This window comes from Eulemur rufifrons, chromosome 28 (assembly GCF_041146395.1).
Source record: "Eulemur rufifrons isolate Redbay chromosome 28, OSU_ERuf_1, whole genome shotgun sequence".
NCBI lineage: Eukaryota > Metazoa > Chordata > Mammalia > Primates > Lemuridae > Eulemur > Eulemur rufifrons.
Genome location: NC_091010.1, coordinates 29,993,840 through 30,010,970, shown reverse-complemented (window position 1 = coordinate 30,010,970; position 17,131 = coordinate 29,993,840). Strand labels below are relative to the sequence as shown.

The 17,131-nt window shown below is 37.1% G+C and overlaps 1 protein-coding gene across 1 annotated transcript in view; it reads right to left on the bottom strand.

Moving 5' to 3' along the window:
• Positions 1 to 17,131, bottom strand: part of ANK3 (ankyrin 3) — a 317,709-nt gene that overhangs the window by 158,062 nt on the left and 142,516 nt on the right. Inside the window, exon 9 of the mRNA XM_069460452.1 lies at positions 4,757 to 4,855. Within this exon, the coding sequence (XP_069316553.1) occupies positions 4,757 to 4,855 (99 nt within the window). The remainder of the gene's footprint in view (positions 1 to 4,756; positions 4,856 to 17,131) is intronic.

Sequence of the window (17,131 nt, the reverse complement as noted above, 5' to 3'; positions counted from 1 at the left end):
AATTTACTGCATTCTTAATGAATAGGATATTCTTAATATTCAGGACTGAAAGGAAAAAATCAAGGCAAGAACAGACTGATGTTCATTGGATTGGTATTTGTTTTTTTCTTATAGATTACTAATACTTAACATTGAATACTATATTGATTTGATCTAAAAAAAAAAAAAGTCTGAATGCAACAATACATTTCATCTCGCATTAGTGCAGAAAGGAAAACTTTCCCTTTTTCTATCATTCTGGTGCCCCCACGTGTCTATGATGTGGAAGGGCAAGACATTGACAAACTCATTAACTAATGCTTGCCTGGTTAGTTTAAATCAACTGGGTTCAATAACACAGTTAGTCACGTGCAGTACGAATGAGTTGAAAATTCATTTAGAGAGCTGAGAGAAGAAAGGAACAGGGTTCAAAGGGAAATAAAACTTTAAAAAGGTTAGAATGGCATTTGGCATTCAATATACGTTTCCTAATGAGGGCAAAACAAAGTATTAAGATGTCAGTCTGTTCCACATACTTCTTTTAAATACGAAGGCAAAGTGGGGAAGCCTGGGAGATTCCTGGAGAAGCCAATTATCAAGAGAGGCTCTATTAATTATAATTTTACATATTTTGGGGAAAAAGTGATTTGAAAGCAAATTCAGTTTCTAAAAAATAGTTGTCATCAATGAATCTTGACAATAATGACGTATTAAATATGCAGCGATGAATCAGATGTTTCTGAATCCTTTTTGCCCCAAATTTATCAATGAATGAAATAAAGGAAATCAAGGTAAGAAAAAATAATGTCAGCTCTCTGTTAGCCACTCTCATGGCATTATTCGCTCACTGCCACGTATTTCAACTGTTTAGGTTCCTTAAAGGTAGAGGTTCATGGTTATAATCGCTCCATATAGCCCAGCAGAGAGCCCTTCATATCTAGAAAGAGCTTGATAAATATTTACGTAAATTTAAAGATCTCATACACTGTCAGTCCATCAAGATATTTGGGCCTAAAAGAATCCCCCTAAAACATTTTAAACCAAAGTACAAACTAGGGTGCAACAAAGGGTGGGAACATTCCCCATTTGAGATACTGCTGCCCACGAGCATATGCACTGGTTTATTCCTGCCAAACACTCCTTTGCTTTATGTTTTGATACAGTCTTAGTGGAAAACACAAAGTAAACAAAGAAACAAAATCTGAGAGAATAAATGACTTCGTGGAGAGTAGAAATGGGAGGCGGTGTCAACAATAGAAGGAAATTCTCTAACGATACACAAAACAACGATGCATGGGTAGGAAATGCAAAAGTCATTGGGGAAGGATGAGAAGAAAGTGAAGACAAGATCATCTGCTCCATGGAAAGAGGTGGTATTACATATGGCGCCTGAAAACATGGATCCAACGTGATGGGCTTTCTTAGTTCAGCAAGATGAAAGTCTTCAGGAACTGGACAGGTTGCCTTCCAGCCAGGAACACATTCATTCACTTCATATTCATTCAACCAATTTTCACTGAAGGCCTACTAAGTGCTAGGTGCTAAGCTAGGTGCTTGAGGATATTGCACTGAACAAGAGAAAGTTGTTTTCTTCGTTCTAGAAAGCCAGACAGCAAGTGGGTAAAGAAACAGATACTTTCAAGATGGTGTTAAGAGCTCTAACCGAACATATGTATTTTTTTCAATTTTTTTTTTTTTTTTTTACTTGTTTTCATTTGGTGTAGGGGGGTGGTGAGGGCGGAAGGGGTGGATAGTCAGAAAAGGCCTGTCTGAGAAGAATGTACAGAAGCTACAGAGATCTGAGACAATCTAAAGGACTCAAACCTACGTGAACAGGAAAGGAGAACAAACTTGGTGTGTTGTAGGAAGTAAACGAAGGCTGGCTGGCTGGAAGATGGTGATGAAGGAGCTAAATGAAAGGAGCTGAGACAGGGGTGGTCTGAATCTAGTAAAGAGCTTATTCTCTGTGCAGAGGGAAACTTCTGGTTAAACATCTGGTTAGATGTAATACACGTATTTATCCTTCCTCTCCTACAACTCCACCAGGACACACTAAAGGAATTTAAGGAGTAAAATCCACAAGAGCACACATGTTATGCCCTTCCCCATTCCCACACACACAATTGGAAAGGGAAAAAACAGATGAATGATGTCTACAAATTTGGGAACATGAAATGAGGGTTTGAGTATGGTAACTCACCTAGCAGAAGAGAGAGGTTCTAAAACCTAAGTGTCTGTGGAGGGAGGTAATCAGTGATGAGCTGACAAATGTTTAGCAACCAACTCCTCAAGAAAGAAAAGCCCCAATGTGTATTATTTGCCAATTTCCATGGTGTGAAGACTGCCATTATGAGCAATTTCAAGCTGCCAATGTTACGTTGCTGAACGTGGAATTGGGAAGAGATGCATATTAATACCATCAGCTCTTGTGAGCCGATACAATCTGGCTCCGGCACACTGGTGGGTATAGTAATGACAGGCTGATTTACCTCTCAGATCTCAGCGAGGTGGAGGGTATGGAAACATAGTACCTTGCAGGATGAGACTTTGGGCTGAAAACAGGATTGATTCCAAGTCTGTGTTTGTAGCTGTCAGGACTCCAGATCCTTCCCAACCTAGCAAAGCCAGATGAGGGCCTCCTTCTACTCTGCAGGAAACAGAGTTCAGTCTCTGGAGAGAGGGAGCCAGAGAGATCCAGACTCAAGGGCCTGGGCAGAATAGAGGGCAGTGGTGAGATCTGGACTGAGAACAGATGATCACAGAAAAAGGAAGGACAGTACAGGGTTTGTGATGTGGAGTTGGACTGCCTGGGTTCAAACCCTTATTCTGCCACTAGCTGAGATATTTTGAGAAAGTTACTATATGTATCTCTCTTTGGGTTTCAGTTTCCTTTTCTATGAAAAGGGTAGAACAGTAATACTAGTATCTCATAGAGTTACTGTGAGGACTAAATGAGTTAATAGATGTAAGGGACACAGTGAGTATGGAGCAATCACTATGTAAATATTATTTATTATTATGAAGTATGCGTAGAGGACAGGAAGACTGACAGCCCATTTTCCTTCCTCTTCCTCAGAAGGTATTCACACAGGTATGCACTGCAAAAGATTGGATTCATCTTTCAAAAAACTGAACTGCCCTCCTTGAAGAGAGCATCTAACCCTGGCATTGAGGACTCTCTGACCCATGGCCATCTAATCATCTGCCCTGCATACTCTCTCAGGTGCAGACATTTGTGGGAATCCTCCAACATAACAGACAGAGCCAAAGCAAACAAGGAGAACAAAAGGAAATCTGAGGAATCAGGGACATATGGGAGGCAGAAAAAAATTAAATAGGAAAAAGTTATTGTGAATTTCTCAGAAAGGTAATAGAAAATATTATATCCATAAAACAAAAACAGGATGCTTTGAAAAGAAAAGAAGCTATCAGAGAACAAGAAAATGTTCTTCAAAGTTGAAAGCATGGAAGAAAATGTCAAGAAAATATCCCAGAAGAAAGCCAAATTGATAATGAGATGAACAATAGGAGAAAAAGATGAGACAACTAGATTTTTAACTAGGCCTATATTGCTTTGATAAACAAAAATTAATTTTAAAGAGAACAACAGGAATTAATTGGAGGGTTCTTAAGCAGGAGGTTACCATGGTTTGGTTGACAATTAATGTGGCCGCTGACTGCAAAGTGGGAACCGGACTGTAAAGGAACAAGGAGTAAAGTGGGAGACCAATAGGAAGCTACTGCAATGGCTCAGCGAGAGATGATGAGGCTCAGAAGATAGCAGTGGAGGGGGAGAGAAGATAGATATGGATTGTATGAAAGAAAAAGAACAAATAGAATGGTAAAAATGAAAAGCACTCAAAAGGCCAAGATGTCATAATGTACAATGCCAAATTTTTGTCTGCATACTTCTGTTGAATAATACCTTCAATGCTCATCAGTCTACACCCTGCATTTTCAAATAAGTGATAGAATTATTCACACCACCTACACCCTGACCAGTCTTTCTAGAGTTGAGAAAACATTGACCAGAGTGCAAACAGAAATAGTATATGCTTTTGTTGCTTTGATAAGGTTTAGAAATTAAGACTCTTAATAAAGCTAAATATAACCTTTAAAAATCACTGGTTCAATTAATAAAAATAGTAATGACAATAGTTTGTATGTATCAAAATTTATCTGCAAATATTCTCTTTTTCAAATAGTGTCCAATGGTTTTACCGTTAAAAAAATCTAAAAGACACTTAGTAAACCTTTAGTTTTTTTCAAGCAATCATGATATGCTCCTTTCAGATATGTCATCATTCCCAAAGGCACAGTCAAGATGCAATCTTTCCAAAGTTTCCAGTCTTTATGAACTAAGTAATATCCTTGGCCTCTTGAACAGTCTGTGAACTCTGAAGAAATCAACTGAGAAGCTAAAATAAGAGAGCCAGCACCCAGACTTAGAAAGTGTAGCTCTTTTAGTCTTTCTTAAAGCAACAAGTAATCATTTCTGAGCTATGAAAATTTCAGAGTAAAATCAAGTAGTAAGTGTTCCTGAAACAAAGCAAAAAATCACATGCACAAATGACTTTTGGTGTAGTGCATTCCACATAAAGACTTCATAATCTCAAACTTATTTTGAGGTGCATCAAAGATTTGGTGAACATAACTACTCTAATTGTAAAAGTGAAACTGTCATTTTCTAAAAGATTCAAAAGGCTGGGTCATATAACCAGCCAAGGAATTCAAAGCTAAATACAGCCTAATGTCCAGAAACTTGAAAATAAATTACCTTGGTTTTTGAAAGAATGGGGGCAGCTCGATCCAGCAACATTTCCACCACCTGCTCATGGCCACTCCTTGCCCCACAGTGCAGCGGCGTCAGACCATCCTGTGGAACCAAGGCAACATCGTCAGTTAGATTTGACAGTAAGTTATATAAATGCAGTATATTTCTTCAAGATCCAACATGGCATCCTACATGCTGTGGACCAATGGGCTTCCAACATTTGCTCACATATCTCATAAAATAATTTCATAATTTTAAGTTGAGAACTACATTTTTTTCACAAGCTTAAGTAGTTGCAAAGTATGTAATTTCCCAGGAGTTTGAATACTGACATTTAAATATAAGACTGTCCCACTACTCTTTTGACTATCCAATGGAATCTAAACACTGTAAGTAATTCAATGCCCACCATTTAAAAAAACACATGAATATACTTTTATAATAAGGATTTGTAATAGGAATTTTACACTGGTCCTTTCTCCTCTTGCATTTCTATTTCCATTCCATTTCCCACATGTAATTTCATAATTTTATCTTAATATAATGTAATTTTATGCTTGAGTATTTTTTCCTTTTTATTTTATTTTTTATTTTTTTTTTTTTGAGACAGAGTCTCACTCTGTTTCCCAGGCTGGAGTTCAGTGGCCTCATCATAGCTCACTGCAACCCCCACCTCTTGGACTCAAGTGATTCTCCTACCTCGGCTTCCCAAAGTGCTAGGATTATAGGTGTGAGCCACCATGCCCGGTTGCTCAAGTGTTTTTTATATTTCCCTGCCATGAACTTGTTTAAGTTTAAATTTAAGAAAGATTTAAAGATTTCCTGAAAATACCAGGCTCTAAGTACCAAAAATAAATCTCCTGATTGGGATTATCATTATAATTATTCAAACATAACTGATCAAAACAACAAAAACATATAAAAATGTGATTCAATAAAAACAATCAAAAATTTCTCTTTTAGTGAGATGTATTTTTTTCCCCACAACTAGTTTAGGTATCTGCTAATGAATATTAGTTATTGCTAGAATGAGACAGGGCTCAGCATCAATACTAGTCCTAATTTTTGTTTTTATAGATGTTAGTGCTGAGAAATCTTGTTTGCTAAAGTAGATAGACTTTTGTTATAGTGATGTCACTAATTCACCAAACTCCTGAATTCCATGTCAAAAATCACTTAATCCTTCACCCAAAATTCTTTTTAATGATCCATCATAGGCCAATTTATTAATTAGGCCCTTCATTTTTGTTGGCAGCAATGGATTTATCTGATCATTAGAGTTATATACTTCTCAACAGGATACCAATATTTTGAATTCTCCCTTTTGTTGCTTACCCTTCTGGGATTTTTGTATCTCTGGGCTGTGTGGATAAAAGACTGTTAAGCCTTTCTTGATAGTAGGAGGGAAGGACTGTGTGTTGAAGGATAGATGGAAAAGGATACTGAGCAGGAAGTTGAGGAAGTAGAAAGTTACTCACTTAAAACTATCTAAGTGATCCCAAATGGTTTGGAGACATTTTCACACACACGCTGGTTTATGAGTTCCCCAACTTGAAGATCCCTGAAACTGATATTTAATACCTACCCTCAGGATAATCACATTTAAAAATACATCAAAATTTGATTCAGTATATTCAAATAACTTTCTAGATTGGATGAGCAGATCTTGAAAGTAAGCCTAATTATTCTAGTATATAAGCAATAAGATGTAACCGTATTTCTAAACTACTAGCCAAATCTCAATAGTATTAAAATTCATTAATAATGAAATTTGAATTGCAAACAATACATGACCTGATTTGAACATTTTTTGAGCATGTTTAAATCTTCTGCCTTTCATGTTGATTTAAAACATCTGCTTTTATAAACCAAAGTAAAGCAATCTTTCAAGTGGAAACAGCATTTTGCTAAGAAAATAAAATAAAGAAATAGATTTTTTTAAAAAAGCACCATTAAGTCCAAAGCTCTTCTTGATAATGTAAACCCTGAAAACATCTGAAGGAGAAATAATACAATAATCACATCCACCTTCCATCACAAAAAAAAAAAAATTCACACAGACTGTGGTACAGTAATTGTCTTTTATGAACTAAAAGGTCAAAATTGTTTCTTTCATTTTCTCTTAAGTAGACTCTAAGATGTAAGAGATGATGAAACGTGTGTAGACATCTTGAAATTATGATTATACAGAAAATAATTATTTTCATTTATCCTTGAAAATTTTCTTTCTCAAAGTAAAATGCAACATACTGAATGCAAAGTAGCAACGTGTTTGACTAAGAGCAAAACCTACCTGGACCACTGACTCCTTAATCCTTTGAAGTATACTATTCCTTCTCACACATACATTTTTTGTTGATTTCACCTTTTTTGAAAGTTTTAATTATGAAAAATTTTAAACATATTTCAGACTAAATTAGAATAGTGTAATAAATCTCTAGGTACCTAATTCAAATTCAACAATTGCTGCCTTGTGGTCAATCGTGATTTATCTATATTGTGATCTTTTCCCTTTTCTTGTGTTATTTTGAACCAAATCCAAGATATCATATTGTTTTATCCTCAAAATGACCTTCATTTTATAAATGGAGACTCTAAATAAGGTTCAAAGAGGTGAAATTACTCATCCAAGGCTGTACAGGACAAATTCAGAACTAGGCTAGAACTATGAGAGCTGACTAGAGAAGACACTTATGGGAGGTATTGGGAGGGGTTATTAAGAAAGAACCCCCATGTTCAAGCTTTCAGTTAGTCTTAGCCTTCTTTTAGCTATATTCCAAAGCTACTATGTCTCATTTCTTGTGTTTATCAAACACATGTAGAATCTAAAGACTCAATACAGAAAGGCGACATTTTTCACCAGTGGAAGAGCTGTGAAGTGCTATTGTTGCAGCCATTGTTCCTTTAATCACCTTGTTTCAGAGAGAAAGTCAGCTAGTTTCTCCAAGGCAAAACTCATCAGTTCTGGCTGAACTGCAAAGAGCTACCAGAAGCACAGCTATCTCAACTGTGCTTCTGGAGAACCTGCAGTATTTTTAGCACTAATTTCAAGTGTTGGTCTCCCTTGGATGCTCTACAAATTCACACTGGCACTTTTCAAAGGTGTGTGGTTCTTCAAAGAGCCAACATCCCGGCAGGAGGGATCTCTCATCAGGAAGCTACACAAGATGTCACTACTGTCCCGCTGCACAGGCAGTGCTGGCCCAGCTGCTGGGACAGTGACAGGTCAGTGGAAAACTAGTGCCGAGGGTTAACGTAAGATCTTTAATTAGCATCACAGTTTTTAGAGAGGCTGATCCACAGTGGGACTGAAAAGTATCTGCCATTTAACGATTCACACTTAATTCAGTTAAAAAAATTTTTAAAAAAAGAAAAAAGAAGAAAATTAGCAGGCATTGACTATACTTCCTACCTACTTTGGGGTAAAAAAAATTTAAATTTTGAACAAATTTCTTTGGCTCTGAAGCTGGTGTGGCTCATCACTGACTTTTCTGAAGCACAGTTCTGATTATAATACCCCTCTGTTCAAAAAGACCCTCCACAGCTGTCATCCCCTTCTCAGCCAAATCTAAATTCTTCAGGTTAGCGTTCAAAGTCTTCTAAGATCAGTCCCTGCTGCACTGGGTTCAACTTGGCCTCTTCCTATTCCCTTCACTTCTGCTCCAGTTAACAAACTGTCTGCAGCTTCTGGGAAGCGTCCCTCATTTTCTAGTTTCTCTGCCTCGCCCACCACTTCACATACCTGAGGGTTCCTTTCCCACTTTCTCCAAGATCCAAATGCTGACTGTTTTACAGTGCAGCACTTCTTTGAAGCCTTTCCCCAAGCTAAAGGTAACCTTTCCACCTTCAAGACTTCTGTCTTGTTTTCTGTACCTCTTTTGGGGGACCTATAACTTTTAATCTGGTATTTTAGTTATTTGTGGGCACACACTGTCATTTCAACTAGTGACAAAGACTTTTTCTTGACCTCACTCTTATCAGGCTTCTCTGAATTCTCTTCTCATCTAGGTCCTGGATTTTAGGCTTCCATGTGTTAGTCTCTGCTTAGCAAGAATCTGATAATCTGATTAAATTCTTTACCTCTCCCCCCTCCATATCTTATCACCCCTGCCTCCCTTCCACAATAATCCTGTCAAGTCAGTTAAGCCAGAATTCCTCTTGCCGGCAATATTTCCTCTTAGCAATTTTCCACCCACTCACCCTCACCTTGCTCCATGGCTGTAAATTCCCACCTTTCCTTGCCTTACGCCACATCTCTCTACTACAAAACTCCAATGTAATAAGTAGCCTCCCTTGGACAAATTCTGTCTTACTGTCCTTTTGACAAGTGTCACAAATAATATTTTCTTTAACCCTGGTTTCTCTCTGAGGACAAGGTTAACAGTGGGAGGGTTAAGTGAATCTCACAGAGCGGTAACTCCGTACTATGTCCATGAAAGTTGCTTAAAAAAAAAATTACTAAGTAAATAAATGAATGGAATGAGTGAATGCATGAATGGGTTTTCAGACTAGTTGTTTAAAAACGTTTTCTAGTTAGTTGGTTAAAAATTCCTTTCCTTATTATCCTTTTTAAGAGTAGACTCATTTTGTCTACTTCAGAAGCACTATTACAATGCCTTGTTTTTCCAGAAAAATAAAGTTCTCAATAGAATAAGTGACTTGTAAATTGGGATTAGATTTAAGAATGTGACTGAGTCTCTTAGCTCTCAAAATTTGCTCCAAATAAACCTTTCCTTTTTCTAACACAGAATACTAGAAGCCTAATAAAAGAGCTATTATCGATATTGTGCTTTGCAACATAGCAGTGAACTGGTGTACTCCTTTCCCTAAAATTAGAGCGAAGCTTTTTTTCAATGCAAAATAAGGATTCTTACTTGCTTTCAACCCCTGGAAATGTACAATTAATGTTTAGTGTCACTTAGAATGGGTCCTGGACCAAAAAAGCAGTTTTCATCTGCATATAACAGTGTTGACTTCCAGTTGAAAAATGTTAGGCAAGGGCAATTTTGGGGGATCGAGCGAGGCTGCCTCAAGAAAGTCAACACACACAGTCGGACACGAGAGAAGGAAAGAGGGATGCTGAGTTGCCATAGTAACATTATGGGAGGGAAATGAAATTGTATGGGGTTAGCAATTTTTTTCCCAGTTCCCTTGACTGTCAAAGCACTGACATAATGAACAAGTTTCCCTCAGGCAACATTCTGAAGCAACATAAACTGGCTAGTCCAGATCTCATATTTCATTTCAGTGACAGTAATCTTATTAGCGAAGTGGGGACTGCATGTCACTGGCTGGACAGAATACTCCGCTAGCTTCAGAGCAAAACCTCGTACACACAAAGGTCAAAAAGGCTTACTTTCAGGTCTGATTTTTTCTGAAAAGCATGAAGCAGGACAAAGGCATCACACCCAGGAATATGAACCCAGAATACGTCCTTAACAGGTTGAATTTGCTCAAAGTCAATAATGGAGTGACACAAATTCATGACTTGGCAAATATTTTCAAGAGAGATATATTTATTGTGATTTGTGTCCTCTAGGTCCCTTTCTTTCTTCTTCCTAAGCAAAAAATTCACTCTAGAGAAGAAAAAGGAAGTCAAGCAGGGAGAACTCTGCAGATATCTCATGGGTGTGAAACAGAATGTAATAATGTTTAATTAAAAACCGAAAACAATGAAAGAAAATGTAGCTAGTGCTCAGGAGAAGAGTTATGATGATAGTACCAAAAGGCCTCAACTATGGCAAAAGTATTCTTGTATTAGTACTTTCACTTAAAACTCTGACTGTATCATCGATTTTGTGAAAAGTAAACTAAAATACGGTAAAATCCTTCTATGTTCTCTCTGCTTGGAAAACTACAGCCTTCTTTCTGAGACTACAACACACCCTTATGGTATTTGTGTCGTATTTTTCCACTCTGTTCTTTGTGTTCTTTGTCTCTTCTTTCTTGTCTTCCCTGGGGTTGACTATTATTTAGTATTCTGATCATGGAATCATCATACTTATCACTGACTATCTCCTCCTCTGGCATTTTAGCTAAATCTTTCTTCAAGAGGCAAGTTGCCCTAAGAATGACAATATAGATCTTTAACTTGTTACAGTCTAAATAATGTTATATTAGTCATTATATTATTAAATAGTATGATACTAATATTACATATTGAATATACCACTTCATGCATGAGAATTATGTAATATTATGATTCTATTTATACTATTAGCTTTTTATCTTTTGTGCTACATATTTTATTTCTATGTGTATTAGAGACCTCACAATAGATTGATATTTTTGTTTAAACAACTGATTTTTAAAGAACTCAAGAAAAGAAAAATAGACTTTAATACTATCAACATATTTATTACTTCTAATTCTTTTTTTCCTTCATTTTAGAGTCAAATTTCCACCTGGTATCATTTCCTTTAACTGGAAGAAATTCCCTTAGTATTTTAGTCAGTATGGGCCTGATGGTAACAAAATTATGTTGGCTTTTGCTTATCTGAAACTGTCTATTTTGCTTTTACTATGTTAATTTTTTTTACTAGATATAAATTCTAGATTGACAGATATTTTTAATTTAGCACTTTAAAGATGTTCCATTGTCTTTGGCCTCCAGTGTTTCTGATAAGAAGTCAGATAACACTTGCATGGTTGCTTTCTCATTTGTGATATGTCTTCTCTCTAATTGCTTGAAATTGTTTTCTATTTTTGCTTTTTAGCAGTTTCAGTATGATGTGCCTCTGTGTGGTTTTCTTCGTATTTATCCTTTTGGGGGGTATCCTAAGGTTCCTTGATGAGGGGACTGCAGTTTATATGATCCAATTTGGAAATAAATGTGTACGTTTTATGTTCCATTCTACTCTTCCTTTGCTCCTTAGACTCCATTGTATGGGTTTAGCCAACCTGTTATTCCACAGGTTTCTGACAGGGTATATTTGATTTTTCACCTTTTTTTCTTTCTGTGCTTTAGTATGGATGATTTCTATGACTTGTGTTCAAGTCTACCATTTTTTCTTCCTTTGTATTCAACCTGCTGTTTATCCCATCCAATGAATTTTTTATATTTCAGATATTGTGTCTTTCAATTCTAGGATTTCCATCTGGTTCTTTAAAAAAAATAGTTTCCTTATTTCTCCTGAAATTCCTCCTTTCTTCACCCATTATACCTATCTTTTCCTACAGATTAATATATTTATCAAAGTTATTTTAAATTTTGCTAATTCCAACAGCTGAGTCATCTATGGATCTGTTTCTATTATCTAACTTTTCTTTTGACTATAAGTCACATTTTCCAGTTGACTTTGCTTAGCAATTTTTAAATTACATACTGGATATTGTTGAGTGATATGTTATAGAGTCTGGAACTTGTAGCAGCTTGGTTTTGTCCAGAATTTATGATTTTATCAGCAGAAGCCTTAATCCAGTGCAAGGTACTCCATCATTACTTGAAGCCATACATTTGAGTAAAACTAAAATATGTGGTCTGTACACACTACACCATCTTATTTTGTGTTTATTTCTATCATATACCACTTTGTGAATACTCCTTCTACGAATACATAATAGAATTCTTTACTTTTCAGTTGGTGGATACTGAGTAACCTATTACATAAGACTTCAAATATGCAAAGGTGGTTCTCATATGGTTCTTATATGTTACATGTTTAAAAAATTCAAATATTCACAATTAAAAAACAATAATAATTTATTTACTTAATCGTTCCTTTGAGGAAGGAGGAAATTAAAGTTGCTTGTAGTTGATTAACCATAGAGTACTTGTGTGCCTAATGGATATCAAGCTATTTAAAAGAAATTGTATTACCAACATATATCAAGGAAAAATAGGAGAAAAAGTAGATTACTTTCTGACTGTCAGCACTTGGTACCACATAGCAATTAACTGTCCTGAACCTGCTTTGTAGATTAAACAGGCAAATGACATTTACTTTTATATCTCTAATTTGGCAAAGAAAATGAGGTCTGTAGTATAATATAAAATCACTGGGAGAGGGGGAAAAATAAAATAAAAGGTGCTCCTTCCATGGTTTCAGAACTCTTTGCAACTGCAAAAAGACATTCTTTCCTTCAAAGAGAACTCCTCATGTTTTGAAAGCTAAGAATATTTCATGATTACTTGTCCTTCTTTTAATCAAGCAATTACTCTGTAATATTTTTCACATAAAAATGAAAAAAAATCAATATATTTTTGTATGACATGAAGAAATATTTTCAAATTACTCTTGATGTAGAAACTCAGTCTTTTGCATTATTTCAAATGCTCCTGTTAACATGCCTATCTTAGAACTCCAAAGAAGAAGTATTGTTTTGGAATTTTCTCTCTGGGAGAGACTACTTTATGACTTTGAAATGCCTACTATTTTCTTCAAGGATTTATTAAAACTTTTAACCAAGGCAATCACACTTTTGGAAATATAATGAAAAGCAAAAGTCAATATCAGTATTTATTTTTTTCTTAGTATGAGAAACAGAACCAGCTGCATTTCTGGGAAAGCACAGGCTAAAATTATAGAATATCCAAGTGTCTCTTGACACTTTTCCAGATAGTAAGAATTTAACAATTGACAGATTGGAAGTATTTTGAAAACCCTTCATCTATCTGTGCATAAATACCTCTTTATTCTTATAAATGATTTGGATGCCATTAACTTCAGGGAGAAAAATGACATTACCACAAGACAAGAATAGAGTCAAGTAAATTAAGACTTTTTGACCAATGTAACATTAAGGAGTGGAGTGTATCTTATTTCAATATATGTAGCAAATAATTTTTGAGCATTTAGTATGTGCCAAGAAGTGTTTTAAGTATGCTAAGTGCTACAGATACTAAGATGAATATGTGCATCTTAGTGTCAAGGTATAGCTTTGCATGTAATGTCATAGTAATAGGATTCTACGAGGATGGGGGCAGTGGCACCTTGTGAAGAAGGCTAGAAGTTGGGAGGGGCAGAGTTAGAGTAGCACTCTGGGAATCAGAGTAATGCTATTACTGACTCCACCTGGAACTCTGCATCTTCTCTAAAGCACTAAATATAAGCACAGCTGCCTTTATTCTTAGATGGAGAGGAGTCAGTGAAAAGAAAGAACTCAAATCTTAAAAGGTTCTCATTTAGGGTCCATACTGAGCCTCTAATTGGGCTGTGAATTGATACAAAGCCAAATGAAAATGACAAGAGACCGTCTACTGCAAAGTATCTTCCTTCAACATGTGCTAAATATTCATTCTGGCTTTGAAGAGAGCAAGAATTCAGTGGAAAGAAATCTGAGCAAAGCATTTGAGTCTATAAAGAAACAAGGCCATTAAGATCTTGTTGAAAAAATAAACAAACTTCCTAAATCATTTTAAAATTAGAATGCTGCCGATAGACCAGATTGAAAAATTTGCCTTGATAGGTGTTCCTATTTTAGCACATTTCCCACCACTGCTACAGAGATATGCTACATACTTAACACTTGGCCATCCATAGGAGCGTGAGTTAACAAGCCAGTTGAAAGTAGTCAGCATTATGGGGCCGGGGAAATAGGAAAAGCTTTGTTGAAATGAGCTAAATAGAAACATGAAGGCTCTGTAATTCATCAGATCCTAGCTAAACTTCTCCAGGAAGATTCATGTACGATCATCTTGACTTTTACAGTAACTAATTATTCTTAAAGGTACACTATCCACTGCCTTCCAGCTGAGATAGTGAGATCATGGGGAACAACTCCCTATCTGTCCTGGGAAGGAAAAGATTCAAGAGGGTGAACTTTGCTCAGGGCACAGTCTACCATTTGCCAGGCACACTTAAGACTGGAGATCAGGCACTAGAGTAAAATTGAATTCTCACATTCTACTTTTCCAGCTGGTAAGATCTCACTCAGATCTTACGTAAATTACTCTGAACACAACTCAAGTTTACTTCCTTGAATGAAAGGGCCCTAAGAGTCTTCTTTGAAAGCGAATCTTCTACTAAGTCAGCAGCCCGTGCAGGGCACAGAGCAACAGGGAAGAGGTCCTTTACATTGCTGGCCTTGGAGATGTTTTCCTGTCTCTAAACATGGGACATGAGTGTGCAGCAGGTTAGATTTGTTAGATGCAAACAAGGCACCCACAACAGTAAGTACTTGGTAGGAGGTCGATGGGTAGATAACAATATCTATTTTCTCAAGTGCTATAGGTTTGGGTAGTTAAAACTTGTCATTCTACTTTCTTATTTTTAGGCTTGTCCCTGTGGCTTTCTGACATTTTAGCCAGCTCCCTCCCTTCCACCCACACACCCAATCACTACTTCATCATTTCAGCAAGAGAGAAGGGAAGCTTTGATAGGGAGAACACGACACAGTTTACATATTTTGGGTATGTACTAGGATTTTTTCCATTCAGCCTGCCAGGAATTTCATCTATACACAATGGACACCCTTCCCCCCAACCCATTCCATGCAGGACAACAGCAAAAGAATGGAAGGCTTTTCTGTTCTCTGGTCCAGTCTTTCCTTCACATTCACACAGCGTGGGAGAAAAGTCAATCTCAGAACTGAATGGAAGGTAAAAAGGAGTCCACGTCTGGGCTGAAAATAATACAGGCCTCAGAATAGGGAGGCAAAGTGGCACAGAAAGCAAGTTGCATACCAGATTTTGCCTATGTACATTATTTCCTATCTTTAATACTTTATCCAGAAGAATTTGTATGTTTTCTCCTGGTCCACCCCAGTGATACTATGTGCCCCCTAAAGATGGGACCTGAATTTCCTGTGTACCCTTTCCTTTTCCCACCGTACCAAATACAGCATGTTAAGTGTGATAAATGATGCCAAATGACTGACACGTAATTTTTTAGAAATAGGGTGTTGCTCTGTGGCCAGCGCTGGAGTGCAGTGGCCCCATCCTAGCTCACTGTGACCTTGACCTCCTGGGCTCAAGTAATCCTCTTGCCTCAGCCCCCTGAGTAGCTGGACCTACAGGTGTGCGCTACCATGCCTGGCTAACTATTTTTTTGGGTAGAGACAGAGTCTTGCTATGTTGTCTAGGCTGGTCTCGAACTCCTGGCCTCAAGCGATCCTGCTGCCTTGGCCTCCCAAAGTGCTGGGATTACAGGCGTGACCACTGCACCCAACTGACAAGTAATTTTGCTGTTCTAGTGACTGAAGACTATTTCAAGAGAACGAGAAATAAGGTAATTTGCAATCCACATGCCAACTAAAACCCCAACTGGTTATCTAGGCATCTCTTCAAACTTGTCTTCTGTGCTTGGCTTCATAACTCTCATTTCCCTTGACAAAGATTCTCTCTATTTCCAAATGACCTCTTGTCTCCACACGATAACAACACAGACAACGCATCTCTACTTTTTATTCCTTACAACCTCTTTAGCCTATGCTGAGCAGAAGACCTGTGCCATTTAAAGCAATGGTTCTAGCATTCTTACGTACTTGCTTCTTACTGGAATGGTGCAAAGTCAGTTCAATAGGCCCTCTATTCAATTTACCTCCCCAGCCAGACAGTGCTTTAGGGGTCAGCCTTCATCTTCCTTCACTTTTCCTTGCTAGAAACCTTGTTCCTTTTAAGGCACATACACAGTTTTCAGGTTCAATAATCATCAAGAAAAAGAAGTCTGGGTCTCTTGCTGGATCTCTATGGCTGGACTGTCTTAGGGTCAGAGTACAGAGGACAACCTAGCCCACCACCTGCTTCATGAGGGTAGGGAAGGTATCGTTTTGTCTTGCTCTTTTACCTGCTATGTCTGGCCCATAGTAGACACTAAATAATCATTTATTGGTTGAGTGAATAAATGCAATGAATAATAAATGAAATAGTAAATCAAAGCACTACAGAAATCAATTTGAGAGATTACTAGGCTAGTCTTAGAAACATGGAGATGAGAATTCTTGGAAGGAGGAAGCACAGGATTGTAGAAGGTACAATCACAAGACAGGGAAATTATCTAGAACCCTCAGCCAGGTGGATGTTTATGGTGAGATCACCCGTTTATTAGATTGGCTCTTGCTCAGACCTCATAACACACACATGAAATGTTGAGAAAGAAAATCCTTGGTTAGAAGCTTAATACTAATTGGGGCTCTGAGATATACTATCAATGGCTGGCATTTATTTCTGGCCTACTTTATGCTGGCACAGTTTCCAAACATTATCTTGATCACGGCAATAATCCTACAAGGTGGCCATTAATATTCCTTGTTTTCAGATAGAGAAATTATACTCAGAAAGGTTAAATAGCCTACCTAAGTCAATTAGCTATGTGCAGAATCTGGATTCAAACCAGATTTGAAGTCTCAATTCTTTTTCCTACCCACAATGCATCACACTAGATAAGCAACATGCCATAAATTCCGAGCTAGGCAGACTTGTGGGTTTTAATTTAAAAA